The sequence below is a fragment of the Cydia pomonella genome, chromosome 23 (assembly GCF_033807575.1).
Source record: "Cydia pomonella isolate Wapato2018A chromosome 23, ilCydPomo1, whole genome shotgun sequence".
NCBI classification, from domain to species: Eukaryota; Metazoa; Arthropoda; class Insecta; order Lepidoptera; family Tortricidae; genus Cydia; species Cydia pomonella.
In genome coordinates this window covers 8,679,323-8,706,217 of record NC_084725.1, presented here as the reverse complement: position 1 = coordinate 8,706,217, position 26,895 = coordinate 8,679,323, and the positions used below count along the sequence as shown (strand labels likewise).

Below are 26,895 nucleotides of genomic sequence, written 5' to 3'. Positions count from 1 at the left end.
ACCCATATTATACCTATAACAAAATACGTTTTGAAATCTACTTAAAAAAATTAAGTTAGGGAACAAATAAAATTATTATTAATATGTTGCACTGTGTTTTAAAAAAGGCACACTACTATACATAGGTATAAGATTTTATCCCCACCGGATCCGGCCTTCGCCACTGGAGGGCTTGGTATTTTTATTTAGTGTATAACATCTATTTCGTTTACAAAATAATATTAGATATCCTACGACTCGTTAGGTAAATCAGCATGGAAAACCGCGACCAAAGCTATTGAAAGAGCGCCAGTTCTTTTCAAGTTACGAACAGCAAATAATGATTACCTTGGAATTAAATATATACATTTTATATAATTATACTGTAACTTGTATAATTTTCTACTTGAACATGTAATCAAATAAAATAGCCACCTGGAAAATGGCGAACACCAAATTTTGAATTTCATTTCGCACGCATGTCTCCAAGACAAATGTACTTAACGGCTTTTACCTCTTAATTCTATCTGTCAGAGAAGGAGATCGTAATCTTTTATGGTCGCAATCATTAAATTATTTATGCAATCAAATTAAAGGTCTTGCACACGCGAATAATCACCGCAACGTGTGATTTAAAATTCTGCCTTTACGATACCCATTTAATAATTGAGTGATCAATTCAAAGCATTCGGACCAAAAATGTCTTAATACGGTATTTTACTTAACTGTTTTTAAGATATTACACAAAAAAATATTTTTGTTTTTGAAAATAAAATTATTGAGAACTAAAGATTTAAGCGTTTTAATGTTTCTTGTTAAACAAAAAGCTAACTAATAGTTTAAACGCTACGTACCCACCCATATATACTTATATGTAGTTGTTGACAAATTGTTCACTACCAACCAAAAAGAGAACTCGCGGTCGAATACAGATTTGACACTTCTAACGTTGGTAATAATTGCTTTGATTAAATTTTTAGTTTTCTAACTATATTACTTAAATATAGGGTTATAACAAAACTCGTTTAAATGAGTTGATTGGTGTAAAATACCCCATTGCGAGTTATATCCATCGTTACTAAAATGCATGCCAATTTTAACCCGTGACTTCAACCCTGTCCCTTAATAGTCTTCCGTCTTATCTGTCATCAATTAGAACCACATGCGACTTTAAACCATAACTCAAACCAACAAAGTTTACATTTCAACGTGTGAAATGATACGATTGGTAGCAGTCGTGAGTTCAAATCCTAATTAACACCTCAGTGTATTGATAAATTGAGCCGATAGTGTACACTGCTGGCATTTGCCGGGCTTTTGCATATAGTTTCTATGATTCTGTTGGGTCACCGTTGATTTGGCGTGCAAGTATTTTTGCAATCCAGTTTATGCTTATGGTGTCGTTTTTTGAAAAGATACAGGTAGCTCTCGTCGTCTTTTGACTTATCTTAACCTATTTATTTAAACCAACCACCAAATCCCACTATCTATACCGGATACTTAATAGATTGCTTAACAGTAAAAATAATGCTTTTGGAAAAATATTAAATAAAGATAGTACAATCCCGGACCACCTAATGATTAAAGTGACAATTTTGGATACTGCAAAGTATTCAAGAAGAAAAACTTTAGATCTAATAAAAAGACTAGGTATTTTAAATCGTAATCGTCTCGTAAAGACCTATTGAAAACCAATCTTTGAAAGGTATTAAAAGTGCTCAAATGAGCAAACCTTCATTAAACGCCCAGCAACCGTCAGCAATATTATCCGTCTCGGTATGCAAACTACTATTGCTCGCAATAAAGACGCTAGTGTTACGAGTAATATTACACACTAACTACGGCAATATTATAGGCTAACGGCAATACTGCCAATACACTCCAAACAGAACCTTAAATGCTCTGTCGCCAACCATCAGATTTGCACTAACATAACGCTAAGTCTGATGAAACTGACACAGGTTTTTAAGGTCTGTTTTTCCTTGGGAGCCACGCTAAAGTGCAGCTCGGGTGAACGCTGGTCAGGTTACGTCTTTACAGCGTCGTAAAACAAAATTTCTTTAAGTGGCTTTTGGAATGATTTTTTAACAACGGAGCCCAGCTATTTAGATTTTGCCTACTTTGGCTATTTGCTTAAATTGCTGTTTTAAAACATGAAATATATCTATATGACAAAGTGTGAAATTACTGTAGAATATATAAGCGTATTTTTAATTGACAAAACGAAACTATCTTCTGAGAATATCTATGCTGAGAATAACTGGAAGAACAAAGAAGTGAGAGGATCACAACGGGTAATCCTGCTACGGATTCTCATCTTCTTTAGCGGGATTTGAAGATATTCTGTCAAATCTCATAAAAAGAGGTAGGAAACCGACCCGAGGAACCGATCGCTTGGCAAATGAATATTCGAAAACAGTGACACGTACTACGTACGTTGTGATTGTAGCCGTGAATAATTGTAGAATATGAAGTGTCTTTCTTACCAAAAAGCTAAGAAAAAAATCTCCGAGCAAGCTCGGCTCGCCGGCGCTTTGTTTTTCTTTTGTTGGTAGCAATCGAGCGAGTTTGGTCACAGAGTTTTCCTAATGTGTTTTCCTGTCCGATCCAAGACATTAAAGACTTGAGATGAGAGGCAGATTATTTCTGAATATGGTCCTTTGATAAAAACGTCAAACATTCAACTCAACTTTTCAAGATGTTTTGATAATATGCTTAAGTATATCCAAACTTACCTCTTAAGGTGTTGGCTCCGTACAGCGGATGGTCATAGGTGACGGGCCGGTACGCCGGGTGCAGCGCCGCCAGGTAGCTAAGTTCGCTGGTCGCGCCGGCCGCCGCTGCCGCCGCAGCCAACCTGGAAAAGAAACGAGGATTTTCTACATTGGATAAGGCAAATGGTTCGAACAAAAGTAATAGGATTTATTAATTTTTCCTGTAGCTTTTGCGATTGACTATATTTTTAGTGGCAGGCGAAGGAATTTATAACCAAGTCATAAGTTCCATAATCGCTTTTAAAGAAAGTTTTAGCTACCTATTCCTTAGTGATTTTATCAGTTTCTTCACTGAAGTCATAATTTTGATGCAAAAATATGTATATATCTAAAGTGGTCATTCTCTAGGTAGTCTTATTTACTATTGCTCCAATCCTAACAAAAAGTTAGGTCCAGCACAGCCCTAACTTGATGATGAGAATGATTGTATACCTAATATTGTAGGTTACTTTTAATAGCAGTGGCGCAGCTATACGTAAGAATTGAGAATTTTGATTAATTATTTGCACATCTATCTCATCACCATTATACACGACTAATTTAAACAATACAATGCCAGAACCGATCCACAGGAGGCCTTACGGTTGATGAGCAAACTAGCATAAGTCCAGATTTAACATTTCTCACAAAGGCACAATACCCTGAGTCTTTTTTTGGGCCTATTGAGAGCATTCGAGCGACGGCGGGCCCAAGGTCTAACAGTGGGGTTCCGCGGCAAAAAGAACCCTTGCGATGTCTAGACGGTGAGGTGTCGCAAAAAATAAACATTTTGGTATATGGTTTGCAGTTGATGCGCGAATTTCGAATTGGTTTGGAAGTTTCGTTAATTTACTAACTATATTCTTCACAATTTTAGAGTCTGTTCGGAAAGAGAAGAGTCCTGGAATGTATTGTGCCTCATACATTTTACGACTCTTCTCTTTCCGCAGAGTCTAGAATAAAAGCCTAATTACGATCGAATACAAGGCTCATTTATGACTGAAATTCCCTTTCCCGACAATTTTGATTGTATGAAAAGTATTACGATAAAATAAATTTTGTCTTTTTTTGTTAGGTAAGTTAAATGGGTCAAATATTTTTTCGTTGTCTTGTCTCTGACCACTCTCTTACTCTTGTATTTATGTTTTCTATAAACTAAATGACATTTTATACAAAGAGCTCCACTCCATCACAATTTTTGGGGACAAAAACAAAACAACGAAAAGATTTTTGACCCAAATATGTCATCCTAAATTATTTTAAATTGGCAACTGACTCAAATATACATTTTTATTACACATTAGAATGTATCCATAGTCAAAACGTAAGTTGTAAGTCGTAAGTTGTAGTAGTCGTAACGTTGCGTGTATGTAAACGCAAATAAATCCAATCAGCAATATCAAACGCGCGCGCGCAGGCAATCCTAACAAATAAAGCGAATAGCGAAGCACTCCGTAATAAAATTATTAAACAAATCAACCTCATAATAATGCAGCTCCACAAAATTGTCGGGTGGGCCGGGAATAAAGAAATTATCCAACTTACCAGCCCCGGCCGATTGCGCCCGCCGAACAAAGACGTAGCTTTCAAAAGAAAAAAAAAGATGGCGGCCGAGAAAATAAACAAAACAAGTGCAACAACACTCGTGCGCCTGCGCCCCGCGTGACGTCTTCATGTACCCTGTCCTTTTCACACACGCGATTATTCCACCCTTGCACTGTTGCGAGACTGGGACAGGAATAGAGCTCGCCGAATAGAAAGAAAGTTTTGAAGCTATTGCTGTGGATGTGAAACAAGTTTAACAGATTTCGCGCAGACAGGCGGTTTTTGATTTTGACGTTTTATTTACGGGATCTTTTGTTTTGATGAAATATTCCGGGTCTCGTATAAGGACAATGAGGATTATGTTTTTGTTTTGGTTTTTACAACAACGGTTAATGCGAGCGGTCAGTATGTTAGGAATTATTGAGCATTGTATATTACCGTATACAATGTGTGAAATGTGACTCTAATTTTATGTTCAAAGCACCATCGAGCTTTCGCATCTAGGCGAAGCATAGCCACTGAATGCTATGTACCACACAAAAAGATTATCTTACATACATACATACATGTTACTTAGCGTGGTGAAATTTTGTTTATAATTGGAAAAAGCCTCCTGGTTTCGATCTTTTGGGAAAATTTATATGACATATCTTTAGGTACACTCAAAAAAAAAATCACCTAAAAAAGCCTCCTGGTTTCGAACTTTTGGGAAAATTTATATGACATATATTGCACCTAGTCTAAAAAAATATTGAAGGTACAACATGCATCAAAGACGTGTGTACATTATCAAATCCAAAGGCAAAAACCACAAACCAAACTAGTTCCAAGTTCCCACTTTTTCCATCAATTGGCAATTAACGCAAGCGAACCTTAAATGTAGCACATTTTGAAATTCTAAGTGCACCAGCAAAGACTCAATCATGTCACGTTGAATATTTCATCAGCCGTCCGTATGTTTCTTGCCGTTTCGCCCGGTTTTTTAGCTTCATTCCCAATTAGTTTTTAGTGCTCGATACACGATGCGCATTTGTTTAAATACATCCTGGTAGCTGTTGTTTTGTTTTTTAGTGTTCAACGGATCTCGTAATTTGAATGTTAAGTCAGCTATATAAATGCGAGTAAATATGCTCAGTAGTGCCAATTTCTAGTTATAAGTTATAAGCATAAAAAATACAGTGTATATTTTTGATATAACCTCAAACTTAAACTAGACGTAGGTCATAGTGCTATAAAATAATTCTGAAAGATTTTTTTTTAGTCTTCACTACTAGAGCACAATTAATTTTTGAATTTTTTTCGAGCGGCAATGTATATCGTACATCATGATCACTTTTGACAGTTGTGACGCCGCGGCGTCATTAATGAGACGTTTTGATTTGAGTTAAAACAAAGTAGTGATACATTGCTTGCTGAATTATTTTGTATGAAAAAATAAAAGTCGTCCATTTTTTATAAAACATATGAAAGTGTGCTCATTACAGCCTAAACTAACTGCCCTTTGATTATGTGTTAATATCAAAAATACACGTTGTATATTCTACGTCGATAAATGTCATGACACATGTCAATGCTACATTAAAATTGTGACATTATTTGAGAAGTTAAATATTTGAATTTATAATTATATTATTATAGAAATGCTACTGTTTGCAAAAGCGAGGTGTATTCATGTTTTTTAACATAATTAAATGGTTTGTAGTCCTATGTGGCACCTAATATGCGATGTATCAGAAAGATAAATAGATAAGTATCAGTAATTTTGTATTTTCAAGACCATCAACTCTTTGGATAGGAATATTACTTATAAATAATACATATGTTAATCTGCTATGTTATGATTTTTTTATATCTTTAACCTGGTTTCGCCAAAGTTTAAGTTTGTTTCTCACAAGAAACATTTTGTAGGGTTTGACAGAAATTTCACTTATTTTGGATAGATGATTTTAGAACTATGTATATGTTACTGTAAAAGCCCGAAGTACGGTAAAACCTAGGATATACCGGTAAGACCTAGGTTTTACCGATGCCGATCGGTAAAAGCCCGAAATGTGAGATAATTATTGTTCACTTCGGGCTTTTACCGACATGAATTTGGTAAATCCTAGGTCTTACCACGTCGACCGGTAAAGGTTGAATCATCCACTGGTTCTTGACATTATTAGATGAAACTCTTGTATCAGTGTAAGGGGCGTTACATGTAGCGCCATTTAGAGTGATGCTTCGTATTGTTTCGGCTATTTTACTAGTCATATAGATCTAGGTCTTTCGGTTTTGCTGAAGGTGAGAGTGAACTCTACTCACTGCAAATTCGAGAGCCGTGAGTAGGGATGTAGAAGTCCTGAGAGCAGAGTAATGTGTGTCACATACCCTTTGTAAGCAATATGCCCAGTTGGTGGGAATTTTCGGGCTGTAGCTAGCCGCTGTAATGGGTAACAGAAACGCGTTCCGTATGTTCTTTGTTTTCAAGATGACTAGGGTGCACTGCATAATGCAGAGATTATCATATCGCGAACGGTTGGCATCTTGACTAGGTACCAAGGTTTAGGTATAGTTTACAGTAAAAACAAATTAGGTATCTATTAATAGTTCTCGCCTGTTGAAGCGACTATGGCTGGGTGATCAAATGACACCCAGATGCTTTCAATTAAATCATTTTATTTTAATTAAAAAACCTTTTGCGAAGCGTGGGTCATGGTAGTGGTTCGTAAGGGAGAGAAATAAGCCTGTCTGGTTCCGTGGTATATTGGTACTCCCCTGTCATGCTAGATGGTCGTACCGAGGGCCATTGGTTAGCCAGGAACTTCTTTAAGCGCCGTGGACAGCTGATGTGGATGCGAATGGAGGCCTCTGCGTCCCTAGGAACTATTGGTACGGCCGGTCGGAACAAAGCTCTATTATGTAAGACTGCTGTCGACCGAAAGTGCGATTTTGTGTCTTAAGCAAGCTGTCAGGTACTACAAGGACAGGAACACGCCGATCTATGCGTGCTTTTTGGACTTGTCAAAGGCGTTTGACCTGGTTGTGTACAAGCTTATAAAAACGGGAGATTCCATTGAATATGTCGCGTTGCTTAAACATTGGTACAACAGCCAGGTCAACCGAGTGAGATGGGCGGGAGAGGAGTCTGATGAGTACAAACTACAATGTGGAGCGAGACAGGGAGGGCTAACATCCCTTCTCCTTTTCAACGTCTACGTAAACGAGTTGATCGAGGCACTCAGCAGGGCAAATGTCGGTTGCCATACAGGTGATGTGTGTTTTAACAATATAAGTTACGCTGACGACATGGCGTTGCTGGGGCCTTCGGCTGACGCGGTAGGATGGTCTAAAATAAAACACGGCCCAAAGTTAGCTTGTTATATTCAAAGCTCGTAAGTATAACCCCTAAAAGTTGTAGATCGCTTTAAGTATCTGGGGCATATACTTACAACTGAATTGAATGACGATCTGGATCTGGAAAGGGAGAAAAGAGCGACGGCAGTGAGAGGTAATATGCTTGCCCCCAGGTTCGCACGGTGTAATACATCAGTTAAATTGACGCTCTTTAGAGCTTACTGTCAGACTTTTTACATGTGCAGCCTGTGGGTGAAGTTTACACAACGAGCCTATAACGCATTGCGCGTTCAATATAATAACATCTTGAGGATGCTGTTGCGGCTGCCGAAGCACTGCAGCGCGTCCGGCATGTTCGCTGAGGCGCGAGTAGATGACTTTTTTGCCATCAGGCGGAAAAGAATCGCCTCCATGCTGACACGGGTGCGCGGCAGCAGCAACAGTCTACTCAAGGTGTTGGCCGAGCACCTCGACTGCCATGTTATAAAGTTTTGGGTGGAGGTGGCAATTGGGAGAGCGAAATAGAGTATGATAACCTGCGCCCCTACTCTCCACACATCTTAGTGTTTAGTTATAAGTTCTTTTTTTTTTTTTACTCTTAGTACCTAATTAGCATAGTTTTAAGTTTAATATACTAATAATCGTTATGGATCAGTGATCTGAAATAAACGGTTTAAAAAAAAATTTATTCATACCCAGGGGACGAGACGAAACTTAAATACGTCCTTTTCTACATATTAAAGGTTGTGTTAAACTATTTACTTTTATACCTAACATTTTATTCTGTAAGAAAAGGAGACACTTGACCTGTCCGACGCGTCACGTGTGATGTCACGGCGCGAAGCTCATGAACGCGATCGCACAGGACCGGACTCTAAAGCGACAGAGATGTCAGTGGGTCGCATCGAACGCCTAGGATTGAATGTGCCCCTCCCGAAGACTGAAGCAATTGTCTTCGGGGGACCTGGAAGGGCGCTACCTGAGGACTTAACTATAGCTGTTGCAGGTGAGAGGGTTCCGGTCAACTCACACATGAAGTACCTGGGTCTTGTTCTTGACCGGAGGTGGAATTTAGAACAGGTTAGCGCCCCGAATCGTGGGTGCTGCCTCAGCCCTTAGCCGGCTATTACCAAACGTGGGTGGGCCGAAAACCCCTTGTCGGCGCCTGTACGTGGGTGTTGTTCGGAGCATGGCCTTGTACGGGGCAAGAATTTGGGCAGACAGGCTCTTGGCTAAAGCCAAGCCTTTCCTAAGGAGTCCGCTGAGGGTGGTGGCCTTGCGCATAATAATGGCATACCATACGGTGTATTTCGCGGTGGCGTGAGCCCTGACAGGCACTCCACCCCGGGAGCTGGAAACTAAAATGATAGCTGGAAATTACCGTATGAGAGTAGAGCCCAGAGCGCGTGGAGAACGCCTCGACCCAGAGGAGGCGAAGAGAGAGCAACGACAGGCTGTCAAGAGAATGAGGGACCGCTGGAAGAGTGACCTGGAGGATTCCTTCTATGAAGTCCGCAGTATAGGGGCTCTCCTCCCGTCATTCAACCAGTGGCTCGATAGAGAACACGGGGTGCCCAGCTACAGATTGACGCAGGTAACAACCGGATACGGTTGCTTCGGTCATTACCTGCATGAAATTAAGAGAGAACCAACGACAATCTGCCATGACACGGCCCAGCACACACTTGAATCGTGCAGGCGATGGGTTGTGGTATGCCAAAACATGGTGGTGGCAGGGGAAATCACGAGTGGGGACCTCTCGCTGCACGACGTCGTGTCAGCCATGTTGCGCAGCAAGAGGGCATGGAAGGAAGTTGAGGCCTTTTGCGAATCTGTGATTTCCCAAAAGGAAGCAGCGGAGCGGTTGCGCGCAGATAGTGCAGATGCGCTACCGCTCCGGCGTAGGCGAAGAGGGAGGGTCTCCTCCCTAGGTAGGCAATATGCCCTAGCCAACAGCTAGTTCCTCCCCCTCGTAGAGCCAGTGGATTGGGGGCCCACACGGAACGGCTCTGCACGTGTGGGAGGAGAGCCAAGCGTCCTGGTACTCTTCCTCATTGGCGCGGGTGTCCAACACGGGTCGGTCGGGCTGCCGAGGGGCGTCGCAGATAGAATGCCGCAAGCGATCCCATGACGCTCCCGTAACGGCAAAGAGGATGACACCGCAGGGGATGTTAGTGGGTATTCCCCTCCCCTTCCTCTGGCTTACAGAGGGAGTAACGGGAGGAGTGAGTCCCACATACCACCCCCCAATGGGCTTCCCCAGCCCGGGGTGAGATGCGTAAATGCATTTACCCCTGCGTCAAAAAAAAGAGGACAGGGAGAACACGCTTATCATTCATGCTGTTGCTTTCCAGAATAACTACCCCGCGTGACCCTCACGTGACCCCGTCGCCTCTAAATGGCGATCCAAGTATGCCCCGTAGAATCATGCGTCCATCCGGTCAAGAGGTGTTAGTTGCACCACCCACACCGACCCCCGAAAAATCCAGCAAAATGCAAAGGGCATTAATTATTACTCGTGCTGGAGTTCCAAGAGGCGATGGCATCGCTCAGAACTGCCTGAGCTCCAGCGCGGTCCCTCGCCTTTGCTTTTTGCGACGCACTCGCTTAGGCGTACGACCCGTCGTCGTTACGCTACGAGCTACTGACTACTCTAATGTTATAAACTATACATGTTTAAAACAATTTGGAAAGCAACAAATTACTCTAAAGGCAACTTTCTCTTCACTCTTGGGAAATTTCCGAGCATATTCTTGGGAATGTTCTCGCGAGAACTTTCTCGAGCACTTTCTCGGCATTGTCTTTGTCCGTTTATTGAAGGAAACATACTTATTTATTAGGATAATGTTCCATTTTTTGCTCAAATTAAATCCGTATGTGTGTTTTATTGATATTAGTAAAGCGACCTGGTCTCGAAACAATATTTTAAACTTAATAGAGCAAATTTCTCATTTCGCGATACGATAATCTCTGCATTAAGCAAAGCACCCTAGTCATCTGGAAAGCGAAGCACATACGGAACGTGTTTCTGTTACCCATTACAGCGGCTAGCTACAGCCCGAAAATTCCCACCAACTGGGCATATTGCTTACAGAGGGTATGTGACACACTGTACATTACTCTGCTCTCAGGACTTCTACATACCTGCTCACGGAGTTCGAATTTGCAGTGAGTAGAGTTCACTCTCACCTTCAGCAAAACCGAAAGACCTAGATCTATATGACTAGTAAAATAGCCGAAACAATACGAAGCATCACTCTAAATGGCACTACATGTAACGCCCCTTACACTGATACAAGATTTTCATCTAATAATGTCAAGAACCAGTGCATTATTGAACCTTTACCGGTCGCCGTGGTAAGACCTAGGATTTACCAAATCCATGTCGGTAAAAGCCCGAAGTGAACAATAATTATCTCACATTTCGGGCTTTTACCGATCGGCATCGGTAAAACCTAGGTCTTACCGGTATATCCTAGGTTTTACCGTACTTCGGGCTTTTACAGTAACATATATATATAAGATTGGCTAGATATAACATTATAACATTGGCTAGATGATATTTGCTAGCCAGTGTTTCAAGAACTCGTTTAATGAATCCTCTTGAACTTGTTAAAGACAAATATAACTTTACCATTTCCTAAATTAAGTACTAGAAATGCAGACTCGTACTCCAAACTCCAAACCGAGTACGAGATCAGTTTATAAGGAAGCAGGAAGGATAAAATAAGGGCATATTAAAGCATTAGTGTCATTCTAAATACAGTCCAGACTCCAGTCCATCCATTGTAACCAGTGCAGCGACATGTCCCTATTAGTGCCTCCTGAATATAGGTCCGACAATCATCGTTCGGAGCAGATACGATCGACGTCATCAATAACTTTACGATCGATTTTCAAATCAGCCTATTTACTATGTGATTCCACAACTAAATTAGACTCTAAGTCTTAATTAATTAGGTCCTATTTCAGATGGATGTTTGAATGGAGATACGTTGATTAATAAAGCTTGAGGATCTGATGCGCCTGAGACTTTAACTTTACGCGTCACCGCGTGGTATGAGCAGGGACGTAGTATTTACAAAACATATATTTGTCTTAGAGCTTGTCACTTGTATTATTTGAACTATAGATTCGTTAAAAGTACTTGTAGCCGGAGGTCAGAGTTATATCGCGTGTAGCTTCATTGGTAGGTATAAGCTTTGTGATTCAGCTCGGGTATGTTGCTTGGACCAGATTCCGTCAGTATTGATTGTAAAATTCGATTCATACGACTAAGATGACATCTACAATGAGTCATGATGAAGCAAACGTGTATCCAAACAATTCTTACACGTTACAAAAAGAACACTGTGGAGCTTATTCAATTTGTGTAAAAAACATCCTATAACTGGGGGAATTAACAAAACTAAATCTATCTCACTCAAATGTAGTTATATTTGAATACTTTCTCTTTACTCATATTATGCATGACTGTATCAGCCCTTAGTTTGTTATCTCAAGGACCTTTACTTCACAAGCTTTGTAAATTAGTATCTCGATAGCCCGGTATAAAAACACACCTTAATAATATTTTGCGATAGTATATTGAAACATATAAATCGCTGTGTGTCTTCTGGGCCCTTGCTAGTAAGGTATATCATATTGAGTTTAGAAATATCACATGTTTGTAATAATCCACTTTAATTTATAAAGAAACTTAATCCAAATCAAATATTGTAAATGAAGTATAATGAACGGCTACTTCATATGTTTATGTAGATCAAATATAACCATTGCTTATATAAACCTGAAGCCATATTACTAACTTATGCTAATAATGTTAAAAAGCCGTAAAACATGATCTAATAAGCTTGGACTTTACGGAAATACCTAACCGTGACCGCTGATTAGGCCCAAAAGACACAAAAGCCAAAAAAAGTCATAAACAGGTTATATATCTTCTTTATTGCCAAGCTTTCGTCAGCTGCGTATACGCACCACTTAATCAGTCTTTGCGGACAAAACTGCCTTTATACGATCAAAAGGTCGTATAAGACACAATCTCTAAGCAGATTAAAGCTATTTTAAAATTAGAGGGATTTAAAACGTTTAAGCTCATTCTTAAAGGTCTAAAAGTACTGAATACAGATTTATTGAGGTGGCTTTTGAAAAAAGAAGGTCACTTTAAAGGATAAAAAAGGATACTGTCCTCGTATTTGGTGAGAATTAAAGCGTGAAGCTTTGAGTGCCGGGTTTTGATTTATTTTGTGGTTTTAGGTCGGTATTATAATTACAATTGTAAATGATATTGCTTACTGGAAATAAGTTTTGGCCAAAAATTTCATTTGGAAGCTTGTAGCTTTTATCGCTGACTGTACTTTTCTTTCCACAGGCAACATTCTAAAAAGTCTAAAAACCCCAAACACAATTATGTTGCGTTGTTTTATCACAGAGTTCCTATGGCCACCTGTATCAGTCACCAGGTCAGCTCGATGGTACCATAATATTGGATTGTCACCCGACTTACATATGTATGCAAATTGTCAGCTTCATCGCAAACCTGGAAGTGGGTAAAATTTAACTTGCAAGATTTGACCCGTACAAACATACATAGTTACATTGCAAGTTAAATAAAAGATTTTAATAAAAATATCGTTTTTTATTATGTATTTTACTGACTGGAAACCATTATTATGTCCGATAATAACTAGACTAGAAAAATGTTGGTAATTTTTGCTCCTCAATGTTAAGTACGAGTACTTATGGCGTTATTCATAAACACTTTACTGGCCTGACTTAGCTATGAATCGTTTGTCTTTATCTGTCATTTCGACTTATAGATTTGTAGGAAAGGGATAAAACATAATTTACTAAATCAGGTTCTATCTAGAATTTATTCTGGAACAAACCAGAAAATAAGACATGAAGGCAAATTAGAAACCAAGTCATACCAAAGTTTTGTTACCAAACGCAAGTTTTGTAGTTAATTTGACAAATACGTGTATGGGTATGATAATAACTTAACTAAGTAAAAAGAATCTGAGTAGGTAAGTATACTACTTATACACATGTTATTCACCGAACCAATCATGTAGGTTAATCACCACCTAAAATAACACCCTGTGCACGGACAGTCTTCCAAGAAGGGCTGAAGTGGTCACCGCGGGAGACTCGCCTTATTGTCCGACGCCTTATTAAATTTATGGTCACACTATGTCGAGTTTTTGTTAAAGAAAGCAATCAGGGTAACCATCTTTGACATTCAAAATTGGACCTTGTTAAAACTTAACAGTGTCGTGTTTTGCGCGACGATTTTAATCAGTTTTAAGTCCTGAAGACTAAACAGGAAGCTGTTTTGTTTTTTGTGGCATATTCTGAAAATTATCTACGTAGTGGGTATGATTGGCGAATGGGTCAATCGATGGTAGCAAATTGAGCTACTAGGAAGTCAATTTAAGATTTTTTTTTGTATATTCGCGCCGCATATAATTTTAATTGGTTAGCAGATGATGACATCAAACATATTATGTATGCTATTTAGAATTTATTAGTTGTTTCATCTACCTACAGCCGATTCGAACTTTAAGATTCGTCAAATATTAGGTCTAGACTCTAGACACGATATGGAAAGTGACGTATTATTAAAAATATTAAAACTAACTACTACAAATACAATTTTTTATTTTTTATGTGGTTAGCTAAAACGTACAAAAAAGGGGAGATCTAATAACAAGCAGTTAACTACATATACAACGTACAAACAGCAATACTCTTTGACCATCCATGAACTTTATGCCTTTACAACAAGGTTTACGAATTGACAGTTGACAGTTTGGGTACATTCCTTACATACACCGTGTATGGAAACTCCCGAGTCGATAGTAAACAGGCCGTTTCCAGGACTGCTTGTTACGGGCGTGGTGTAGGACAGAAGCGGACGGCGGGAAATTGGAATTAGTCACATTTTAACCTTCTAAGGCCCACTATATAAAAATTGTCAGTTGAATTTGAAGTCAATAATTAAAGTGAAATAACTAGGATACTAGTAACCTAAAGATGTTACTTTACGAAATCTTACAAACGAGTTGCAAAATCGTGAAATAAGGATTTTTTTTAATTGTTCCTGGTAGGATATAGAGAACATTTCATGTTGAAAGTTTCGTTCTCAAAAATCTTACTGTTCCGTAAACGGCGAGTCAATCAATATTTAGTTAAACTATAGAAATTTAATACATTCTAAACACAAAGTAAAATTAATCTATTGATTTCTAATTGATTTGTAGTGCCATATCACCTATTCATTCCGTAATATCAACGTGGGTAGGTATACTATACCTAATTCATTTTTCTTTTTTTATGATATAGGAGGCAAACGAGGAGACGAATCGTCTGATGGTAAGCAATCAACGCCAGAGTGGTTGCAAGTGCATTACCGGCCATTCATTTTGATAGGAATCTTAATGAAATTAAAAAAAAGAAAGCATATTCTTTTCAAGAAGTAGTTTCATTTAAGTTTCAGTAGTCGATACTACTAAGTAACTAGTAAACCGAAGACAATATTAACCTTTTGAACGCTTCATGTCACTCATAAACACAAACATGACTCAAACGCCAAGCTTCAAAGTCAAAGTCAAATCTTTATTGCATATCACAAATCACATAAGATGGAACAGAAAGTGTAGAAGTACATGTGACGCCCTGCAAGGGCATAAAAGAGAATTACTTGAAAGGTGAAGGTTACTTTGACAGCGTCCGCCATAACACCTGTAGTTGTCCTTGGCGCTGTAGACACGACAAGTAACGACGACTTTAGGTATTCTTGGCGATCAAAAGGTTTAAAAGCATTTTATAAATAAATATTATAGAGACATTCTTACACAAATTGACTAAGTCCCACGGTAAGCCAAGAAGGCTTGTGTTGTGGGTACTCAGACAACGATATATATAATAATATAAATACTTAAATAATCTTAATGCTACTAACCGCTTATCTCTCGCCGCTTGCTCTAACAGATTGACATGTCAGCGTGGAACTATTGGCAAGCTGTTTATGCTCTTCTTTATAGCCCATACACCCAAGCTGATTCAGATGCTTTATGACTTGTCGCTGAATAAGGAACTTACAATCGATTTAGAAAGTAGTTTAGATTTAAAATTATTGTCTTATATTTGTGGATTCATATTTATTGTACTGTATTTTATTGTATCTGCATTTTTACATATCTCGAAGGCAATATTTTATTTGGCTGAGATAAGTAATTCTAGGCCTTCCTTCACCTCTTGTCTCTTCAATCCTGCTTTCAGGATGTTTAGGAATAATTTATCGTGCCGTATCAGGTGTCCTAACACCTTACCTCTCCTATTTATTATTATATTTAATAAGCATCGCTTTTCTCCTATCATACTCAGAACATCTTCATTCCTCTTTCGCCAACACCACATTTCGAAAGCTTCCAACCTTTTTCTATCTTTTTGTCTCAGTTTCCATGTCTCACTCATACGCAATTCTCCAGATAAACACCTTCAGCAATCGTTTTTTGGCTTTTTTTAGATGCGTGCTTTTAGTAGATATTTTTTGCTTTGAAAAAATAATGGGTCGTATGAGGAAATCAAAAGACTAGCACAATGAAGAAGTGATTGGCGATTACTCGACATCAGCAAAGCTTTTAAGTTATGATGATGAAAATGTAGGTACTACATTTTTACTTTCTTACAAGTCCTTTAGTACTACTTATTCTGTATTATGACTAAGTACTAAAGTGCCTGACGCCCATTAATTACGGTCGTGTATTATGACAGATTATGGCGGCGCACGCGCACGCATTGCGTTAATGGACACGTTTATTGTTTAATTGGTGCTGTAAGATTTAGTAGTGACGCCATTACACCAAGTAGGTAGAACTGATACTGGTAACAGGACAAAGTCTTGGTAATTAAAGATTGAGTGGGATAACTTCAGAATTCTAAATATTTACTAGACTAGGAACACTTCCTAAACGTTAATTCGGAAAAAGACGAGTGTAAAACAAGAGAAAGTTAAAACAAGGACATTTAACAATTTAAAGATAAAACATACTACTTACTGTACCGTATATATATATATAAAGTTATCATATCTTCTCTTACCCTTTCCTACTTCTTCTTAGAAATACAGGCATGCGTATTATATCTATGTACTTATGCGATTGCCAAATCGCCTTCCGAACTTCGGCCGTCGTTATCTTAATTACTTGTTAACAAATAGGTCACTATTGAAGATTCATGGATTGCGCAATATTCATTAAACATGTCATACTTGACGTGACACTATAAACATTAATATGTCATTTTACTTAGACTACGCTTTTCTCCACTTTGTTTAACAAATACATTATTTATTTTAGGTACATGTAAATAATGAAAGTAAGTATATAACGAATTGTTACGGCATTTTAAACTCTCGCGTTTTATTCACATATTTTATGTCATCAACGGGCCTAACGCGACTAAATTTAAGCGTGTTAGACACGGTAATGAAATGACATTAAAATTGTTACGGCTCTGTAACTAAGATTGTGTCATTATTTTTCGCGCTTAGTCGTGTAAAACAGCCGTTTTTGTTTATTACAATTATGTATAAAATAATTCGTTTATAGACTATTATTTATCAAAATATCCCTGTTGTCGCCGGAGTAACAGCTTCTTAATCTTGATTATCAACCATTAACTAAAAACGCAATCTTATGATATCTCTATATGCGTTACGTATGAAGTAAGAGATATAAATAGAAATGAGACTAAATTATATTTTGATCAAAAGCAACGGTTCACAAGTCGAGAAACAAGGCTCGAGGCTTCAAACCGTTAATCGGACACCCAATCTCCACCCATTGATCACCCAATTTAATCATTTCAATCATTTATTCCAATCGTTAACTTAACGTTCCTTAACCACGGCCAATTCGATATCCTTCTATAAATCATAACAATTATTTCGTGATTGGACAATAAAAGGGAAACATCGACCTCGGGGTAACTAAGGTAGTTAAATTCGAGTTATTGAGATATCCAGCAAGTGTTAGATTCGGAGTATTAAATGCGTAGATGACGTGGTAAGTTAGATGCGTCACTGAAGTAAACATATGCGAAAACCAGCGCTCGTTTCATCGCTAGTTCATTTGAGTTCATTATGCTGAGTTGAGTCCATTTCGTGATGCACACTTAATGTATTTTTTCTGCTCTTATTGTCTGTATATGTCCGTACCTACATGTTTTGTGATCGTCACGAATAAATAAAAGACATTTAAACAGAAAAAAATACATTAAGTGTGCATCACGAAATGGACACATCTTTAAATCGTGAATTGGTTACAAAGTTTACTTGTAAGTCTCTAATCACTACTAAAATGCTGGCATACCGAATGGATATTATATTAGCATATCTAAGTATGATAGGTATTTGTTGCATATGTTTGGAGTCCTATCTGCCTATAATTTATAACGAAAAATCTGTGACGTAAATTTATGACACAATAAAATTGACACTGCATAAATGAAATTCATCGTGATTCTTCCTGCATACTTGAATTTAACAGTTGCAATAAAGCAATCATAATTAATAAATTTATAACAGCGCATCTGCTCTCCAAAACAAAAGGATAACCATTGCATCACACCACAAAACAACTTATTTTTTTACGACAGAAACGGCAAATTAATAGAGACCATAAACGAGAACTAGACCCTAATAGTTTTATGAGACACGTGTCGAAATCGGCTTTATGGCGGCTGCTTACCATTGATTTATGAACAATGGGCTTAACGAGCCCAGTTTTAATATTTACGTTTATTTCTAATAAATGACGCATCTGTTTATTTAAGTGTATCGACGTTCGGAATGAAAACGTCACTGGATATGGGTTTGAGGACAGATTTTAATGAAAACCGATTACTTAAATGATTTAAAATTTATATAGTTAGTAGGGAATTACTTGTATACTGTTATGAATAAGCGTTTAAGTTTAGAGTCTGTGGGGCTATAGGATCCCACAACACAAGGTATATTCTTGAACGTTATTGGTACTAAACTAAACTTTCTTCAGCAACGATCTTCAGTTTCAAGTATTTCAACGTGCGTATGTAAGTTATTCCCGTGTTAACTGGAGTCCGAACTAACAATAACTAGAGCCTAGTTAAGTGCCGTTTCTAGACGTCAAGTGAAACAATAGCTTGAAACCTATACTTGTTAATTGTATAGCTTTATATAACCGAGCCGTTCACTCGGGTCACTTTAACTATATAGGTACCTACATAATTTTCTTTACTAGTTACGAGGTATTATAGTCATAGAACTAGCTTAAGACTGCGTTTCCACCAGATATGTGCGGGGATGCACAGCGAGAGATGTAATTGTTATTAACCAATATTAAATGGCCGACTAGAGCTGCACTGAGCGAGGACAGGTGAATGAAGTGTTTCTATTGTTTCTTAACAAACTGCCTCGCTACGCATCCTCGCACGTCTCTGCTGGAAACGCAGCCTAGGAGTTAAAAAAAGTTAAAAAGCCGCCCCCATACAATTGAAGTTACGCTCTTTGTTAAAACGAGGTTCTGAAATAAAACTAATTTTGACGTAAACGTTCATACAAAACTATTTACTTTGTATAACATTTTTTTACATGTTATTTCTAATAAGCATACGGCAAGTTCGGTTAAGATAAAATATTGCTGATAACTTGAAAATAGGTATATATTTTTTGTATTAATATTATTTTTAGCGCCAGTGCTTTTGTAAGCCTGTCAAACAAATGACTACGACATGGTATCATGAGCATTACGAGGGTTTATGGAAATTTTACATTTCATCAACATAAGGATAATACAAGATGTATAACATTTGAAATGTTTTATTTTCGTGTATTTTGTAGTAAGGTTTAAAAAACAAGTTCCCACATTGTAAGAAACGGACAACAGCGATGTCTAAATAAGGAGCAATAAAGCCCCAAATGGAGTTTGGTAGCTTTTTAATCCATATGCAGCAAAAATAAACAAGATCGCCTATTGTAAACAATTGCAGTGCGTGCGCGCAGCACACCCGCTGCGGGTATATCCTCTTGACGACTGGTTATCCATTTTTTTTTTAATTTAACTCTGACAAGTTGACAAAAAGTTAAAACTTAATTGGAGCTTATATGTACTACGTGCAGGACGCCGCTCGTGAGGAGGTCAAGGCAAATCAAGCTAAATAGTTAGGTACAAAAAAAATACAGTGCAGGCGTTGTAATAATAGAATGTATTATATGAGTGAAACTACTTAAGCTTCCTGGGAAACTATATTTACCTTATACGAGTATGTTATTAAATAGTGCGATAGTCTGTCTGTCGTTAAACCGTTGCCAACAAATAATTAATAAATATTATAGCACAATTTTTACACAGATCTACCTAGTCTCACACACGACATTATATGTAGTACTGAGTTATATACAGCGTGTAGTTTTAATACGACCACATGTTCTAAGGCAGTGTTTACCGTAACGGACGGTTACAGTTTACGGTTCAATTTGTAATGGTTAATTTTCAATATTTTCAATTCTAATTAATGTTCGGCCGACACTGTTCTAAGGGCAGTTAGTATATGCCCCAATGAATTAAGTTTAATGTGTTTTACTAATAATTTACTGCTTTTATTTAACCTTATAAAATAATGCAGCACGCAATTGTTTGTTTTTATTCAAAATGTCGCACTTACAGAAGCCACGTCACACTCACAACGCCTTAGATGATGATTATACATGTACGTTATAGATTGCCGAACTAAAAATAATTTCCCTCCGTTTTGTGAATTTAAAGAAAAATACACTGTATAAATACTTATACATATATATGGGAAATATCCATAATTCAGGAACGAGTATTTATGGTAAATACACAAACTAATTTTTTGTCTAGGCTTAAGCTAACTTAAGTTATAGTTTTATTTTTATTCTATGTATTGACATGCTTTATTTCAATAAACGATTTACATAAAAAAACCCTTACTAAGAACGACACCGGGACCTTCTGCTTCGTAGGCTGGTTCACTACCTACTAGGCTAGAAGGCCATGTTTGATTGTTTCATTTATTCATTGTAAAAATATGCGTATATATGAAATAAAGTCCAAAGTGTTTTTAATAATTGCGCTAAAAGCAATGTACGGTGGACATAGAGGTCTGCTATACGAGTACAACGCATTGAACTGCCCTTGAGCTTAATTAAAAATCCACTACCTCCTGCATCTGTGCACACACAATATTACGCCCGTTCGCTGACGTACCGGCCGAGACTGTTTACAAATAAATCATCCAGTATTATTTTATTGCCCTGCCAGCCCAGCCAGTTCTAAGCCCTACGTCATAAGGGTCAGATTGCAATGACTGGGGTTGCAACTTCCGTTGCACAGGTCATCGGACTTGGTGCACGTGAAATTATGATTATTTTGAGGTACGGATGTTGGGGAAAGGGAAGGCTTTAACTGAAAATGTGACGGTTTGAGGGTTACGATTAGGTCACGGGACGGTCACGCCATCGTTTGTGTGTCTATTTGCCCGCTATGTGTTTCTGTAATCTGTATATGTATCAATTCGTGTGTATGTTCTTTAGGGTAGTGAGCTGGAAACAGTTCAGCATAACCATGGTAACGTAGTAGAAGAAAAAAATGTGATTTATTGAAATTGACAAGCGGGCATTATACATGAGACAATACTTAATATTCCGACAACGTGTTGCTAATCGAACTGAGATTCTGTCAATATGTAGACAATTTACAGTCGCGGGGTGAGGTAATCCCATTCAGGTCGGGTTGGAGCGAATCCGTCCTGTATGAGATACTATTGCAACTTACTTACTTACTTGCTACTAAACTTATCGTAAGTGAAAACTTACTTCTTCTCTCTTAAAAAGCAATTCCCCTTGGCATTAGCTCGTTATCAATATCTTCTGAACTACTGCATACTTCATTCAACAGGTTACAGTAATCTAGATATTTGGACCTACTATTATGACAGACTTAATTGAAAATGACAACAACCCTGAATTTCAAATACGTATATCAAAATGATAATAAACGAGGAAAGTACAATGAACTTTATAATAGTCGATATTTAATAGTTTCTTTGCTACGCAATGCAAAATAACGAGTAGGAACGTAAACAAATCGATTAGGAAATAATGAAAATGGAAGTCGCTGACATCACCACTACTTGTACCAATGTTACCAATTGGCGAAGTTCCATCAAAACTATCAAATGTAACTATCCATTTGAAAGCTCTAAGTTCAAAAAGCTCAAATGGAACAGTGACGTCATTTGTGGAAAGCTCATTGAGTCTAAATTTACATTACAGTAGTGTCATTGTGGGGCGGAGGTCAGTGGCCGATACAAATGTGACGAGTAGATATGCAATTGTACATATTATAGACTAAATTAAATATCAATTCGACTTACAAGTGGACTTTAATACACTTAAACTCAAATTTTTCCTTTTAGGTCCCTAAAACATGAGAAAAGCTAGTTTCATATTACAACTTTATCATTCAGTTCGGGTTACGATTAAGATTTTTCCTATTTTGCTTAAAAAAAAACTTAGTCGCTTGCAGACATATCTGCTGGATAACAAATTAATTTACTTTATTTATAATATTGCAAACCCGTTGTCAAAATCTACAGCACGTACTCTGCAGAACATTTGTCAAAATCCTGTGTTTAAAGATGCTTGTAAACCTTGAAAGAATATCAATGAAATATAGCTACATTTTCTCCCGTTCATATAAAACTAATGAAGATATGAATATGAATATTACATTTTATTTTAGATCAAAGCTGACATATGCGTAACTACATAATGCAAGTATTAGATTAGATTTAAAGTTGATGTGAAAATAAAAAGGCAGTGCCAGGACAAACATATAATTAAGACGTACTTTAAGACAAAAGTAGACGGAAACGTAGTCCAAATATTCGTCTCTGGATATTAACATAATTGAAAATATTATGACGCAATTTGGTGTATATCAAATACAGCTATTTCCTTTCGCTAGATTTTTTTCGAACTTTTAATTATTATATTATAACTAAGAGTTATCAGCATTTAGAAAATTTGTATGGAAAATTGTTTATCGCTCCTAATTCTTATAATAATCAAAAAAAAGTCAATCGAAGGAGCATAGCTATGGTTAATATACATCTAAATATGCAAAAATAATTTCCATAATGTCAATAGCCAGAGAGGAAAATGCGGACTACGTTTTTATGGAGAAGCGGTCACCCCCTTTCCTTTTCAAACAGCTTTAGCACAAAACACGGCATTTACGGATTTAACACAATGCCTTTCGGTTTACGAACGTCCCGAAGTAAAAAACTTAATGCTCATCCAACATTGCGTTAATGAATCTTCTGCCGTTATCGCAGGTCGCTGTCGATAGCCCGAGGAATATTTATTACCAAAGAATAATTAAAACACAGTGCCCTCGTTATGTTTATTACGATAAATTGAGTTTTTATTTAGTTTCGCCAAGGCAAGTAGGACAAGTTGTAACAGTGGTACTCGTATTGTGGGAAAGAATTTCAGCTGTTTGAATGATAGTTTCCTAAGATACACCTTGTTTGTAGATCTAAACGCCGCGCTAATTATTAATAGGTTGTTATTTTTACCAAGGCTTCGTCGTTAATACAAAAAATAAGTGTCACATCACATTTAGAGTTGATTGTCTATTTACAAGGGGCGTCTACGTGTTGGCTTTGGCTCCATGCACGCCTACCAAATGTTCGGGATGCCATGGTCCCTAGATTATGTAAATGAGAGACATAATAAGTAAAAAATATATACTAATATTTGAATTCATTATGAGTTAATAATTTCAGAATTAGCAGTAGCACTAAAGGTTTTCCAAATAGTGTAAAAATATGTCCCCTATGAAGAAATTATCTTCGTAAAATTATTATTATTTTGGATTGTAGCTAACCGACTTTTTTAAATATATTACAGGTATTCGTATATTACTTAGCTTATTTTATTTTTGTTTGTACCTCGTTATATAGGATGCGTATTTTTAAATAGCCACAGTGTTTACTACTAAATATATACATGGTGTTATAAAATCGGAATGAGTCGTAAAAGGCCAGTTGTTGGCGCTGGGCTATTTTTTATTGGGATGCCGTTTTACGGCCAGTCCTTTAGGGCTCTGACCTTTAATGGTAACAAATGTATATATACTATTTCCATACATGGAAACACCTATACAACTAATAAACTATTCAATTAAATATGGTAAGTAAACAGGTTATTTACCATAATAAATTGAATTAAAAAAAAAGATTTTAAACAATAGTACATTGTGCAACGAGGGGGGTAAGTGAAAAATTGTATGAGAGTCTATATATTCACGACAGCCGCCGGCTGGAGTGAATTAAAGACTCGAGTAAGAATATTCTTACCCCCGGAGTTACACACAATGTTTTTCATCACACTTGCGAAGAAAAAACTAAATTTTTAGTGAAATAAGTCTTAAATACGGTGACATTTCAAATATTCGTCCGCCATATTGTCATTCTTTGACAGGTTAGGCATCGAAGGTATTCACTTATCCGACGTTCAGCCACAATTAAAAAAAAAAAATATTTCAAACAGCTATTAAATTAATGAAATTAAATGTTTATAAACATGAACAAACATACTAAATTATAAACGTTAATATTTTAAAAGTTAAATTCATTTATACCTAGTTAATTCGTTTCAATTAGTAACAATTTAAAAAAAAACGCTATAACTCCCTAGGGAGTTGTAACTTTTTTCATAAACTATAACTTCCGCGGGAACAATATAGGCCTGTGTCCTTCAGTATACCTGCATGAAATAAGGTCTTTTTAGAGTAAGTGTGATGAATAATGCCTTTAAAATATACATACATATAACCAGCTACTAGAGCTGGACAATATCGCATGGAATCATTGCAGGACCGAGTGTTGTGGAGATCTTTTTCTTTAAAAACCCTTAGGTATGGACGACTTTTGACGGATGTGGTGATGATAATATTTAATGTTATGTGGGATAAGATCACTTTGGGTAAGAGAGACAGGAGCAAGAGCGACACTTGTAGATAATTCCCAGTATTTCTCTTGCCTTGCCCTTATTTTACGTATTTTTCAATTTATTATAGAATCCATAAGTTGTTCAACCTATTAGATACTTTCTTAATAAAAAGTTTAGAGAAGAGGAATTATTACCCGTGTTTAAGGTTTTATACCACCACACTAACAATTAAAACGACAGAACGTATTGATATCCACAGAAAACAATTTAATGCAGAGATCTTTGTAAACACACTAAGAAAATAAATACTCGATAAGTTACGGTTATGGGTGTAACGCATCGCCTCTTAAATTATTTCTTAATTGTAAGTAGCAATTAAGTGCGTTCTACTTTATACCTACATTTTAAGGTCTTTGCCGTGATCGGTAACATAAAAGACACGGGCGTTGTGTCCATGTGTTAAAGGTCCTTAAATATTTATACATACAAGGTAATTTGAAGTGATTTCTGCCAAAGACAGACCGAAAAGATGGCGGGACGACTTGGACGTACTATGGTGAATCAAAGGACCAAATGGACAAAAAGTGGGGAGGCATTTGCTCAGCAGTGGGTAAAATAGGCTAATAAAAAATTGATTAGTACTACAGAATTTGTAGTTTAGTAGTTAACAAAACAGATCTATTGGTAGAAAAAAATTGTTAAACTAGAAAATTAATCAAGATTTGTAATTTAATATTACAAGCCGTTTTTTTTATATCCCTAAATTGAAGCCTATCCTTTCAGGGATTCAAGTAGATGACACAATGAGGCCCATAAAACGATTTTCCCAAATAAGCTTGGTTAAAGTAAATTGCTTTATTTGCTTTTCTTTAAAAGGCTTTAGTAGTATTAAATGGTGTATTTATGTTATTCGAAAAGGGTCAAACGTCTCACTTCGCTAATAATCGAATGTCCCACGCAATATGGCGGCATAAAAATAATAAAATTTTATACTTTGCGATTGCATCAAATGTAATTTTATACCGAAATTTTTATGTGATCCAGTTGTGGATATTTTAAGTTTTTAAGGTTCTACATAATTGTGCTGTGGTCCATGTAAAAAGAGTAAGCTTCATGTTAAATATTTGGCAAATTAACTAGTAAAACCTGTATATGATTCTACTGATTCTATTCTAGGTGAGTAAATCAGGGACTGTTTAAAGGGGTCATTTTATAGAATCATCATTTTAGTCCGATACTTAATTCGAAAATATGACGAAACGCTTTGAGAAAAGGTTGGTTGTAATATCTTGGTGGGAATACTACCGTGCCCCTGGGTACCGTCGCAATAGTTGGAAAAAATATATGAAATTTTACTTCTTTCTTCTTTATACAAACTTTTTTCATTGTCTCCCTGTTTTCCAGAATAGTCCTAAGGTAATAAATACGCCTAACAAAACCCATCGTTTTTTTTTCTTTTTTTTTAACATGAACTTACAGTTTTGTCTATGGTAATTGCGAACATGTACACAAAATTTTAACCCATTCACACTTATGAATGTATGACATTTTGAAAATAGGGGTATTAGAAAGACAGTAAACGCAATCACTCTTTAGCAGCAGTAAGACTGCCTGTTGTCTGTCCCTTTTTTTTTCTTTTGTGCCTATTTACTGGGGTGTGCCAATAAGGAGTATTCTATCCAAGTATTTCGCTCGTGACATGGACCACAAACAAATTTTCATTTTTTCAAAAAAAGGACCGCATAATACTCAGACATCGAATCGACACCGCCGAAGTGATCCTATAAATAACGCGTTTTATTTCCTCGCCCGGCACATTGGGCTCCCAATTTATACTGATATTATTGTCAAATTCACCTCAGCACTTAATTCATAATTTTACGAGTTAATAAACTTGTACGGACTTTATATTTTTGTACCGTTTATTGTTACTGGTTTTGGCAATGGACACATTTTTTTGTATTGGGTATGTCAGTTGAGAACTAAAACTAATAACACAGATTTGTCACGACTGAACTATGTTTAAAAAATGCTGGTAGGATAGAATTTTACATTATTTTTTTTATTTAAAAAAAAGCGGTGGTGGCCGAGTGGATATGACGTCCGACTTTCAATCCGGAGGTCGTGGGTTCAAATCCTGGCTCGTACCAATGAGTTTTTCGGAACTTATGTACGAAATATCATCTGATATTTACCACTAGCTTTTCGGTGAAGGAAAACATCGTGAGGAAACCTGCATACATCTGCGAAGAA

The 26,895-nt window shown here is 37.0% G+C and overlaps 1 protein-coding gene across 2 annotated transcripts in view; it reads right to left on the bottom strand.

The window, feature by feature from the left end:
- The window catches only part of LOC133530501 (zinc finger protein GLI4), a 137,203-nt gene that overhangs the window by 35,236 nt on the left and 75,072 nt on the right, over positions 1-26,895 (bottom strand). For both annotated transcript variants that reach the window (XM_061868421.1, XM_061868420.1), the window contains one exon: positions 2,715-2,836. In XM_061868421.1, coding sequence (XP_061724405.1) covers positions 2,715-2,836 — 122 coding nt within the window. The remainder of the gene's footprint in view (positions 1-2,714; positions 2,837-26,895) is intronic.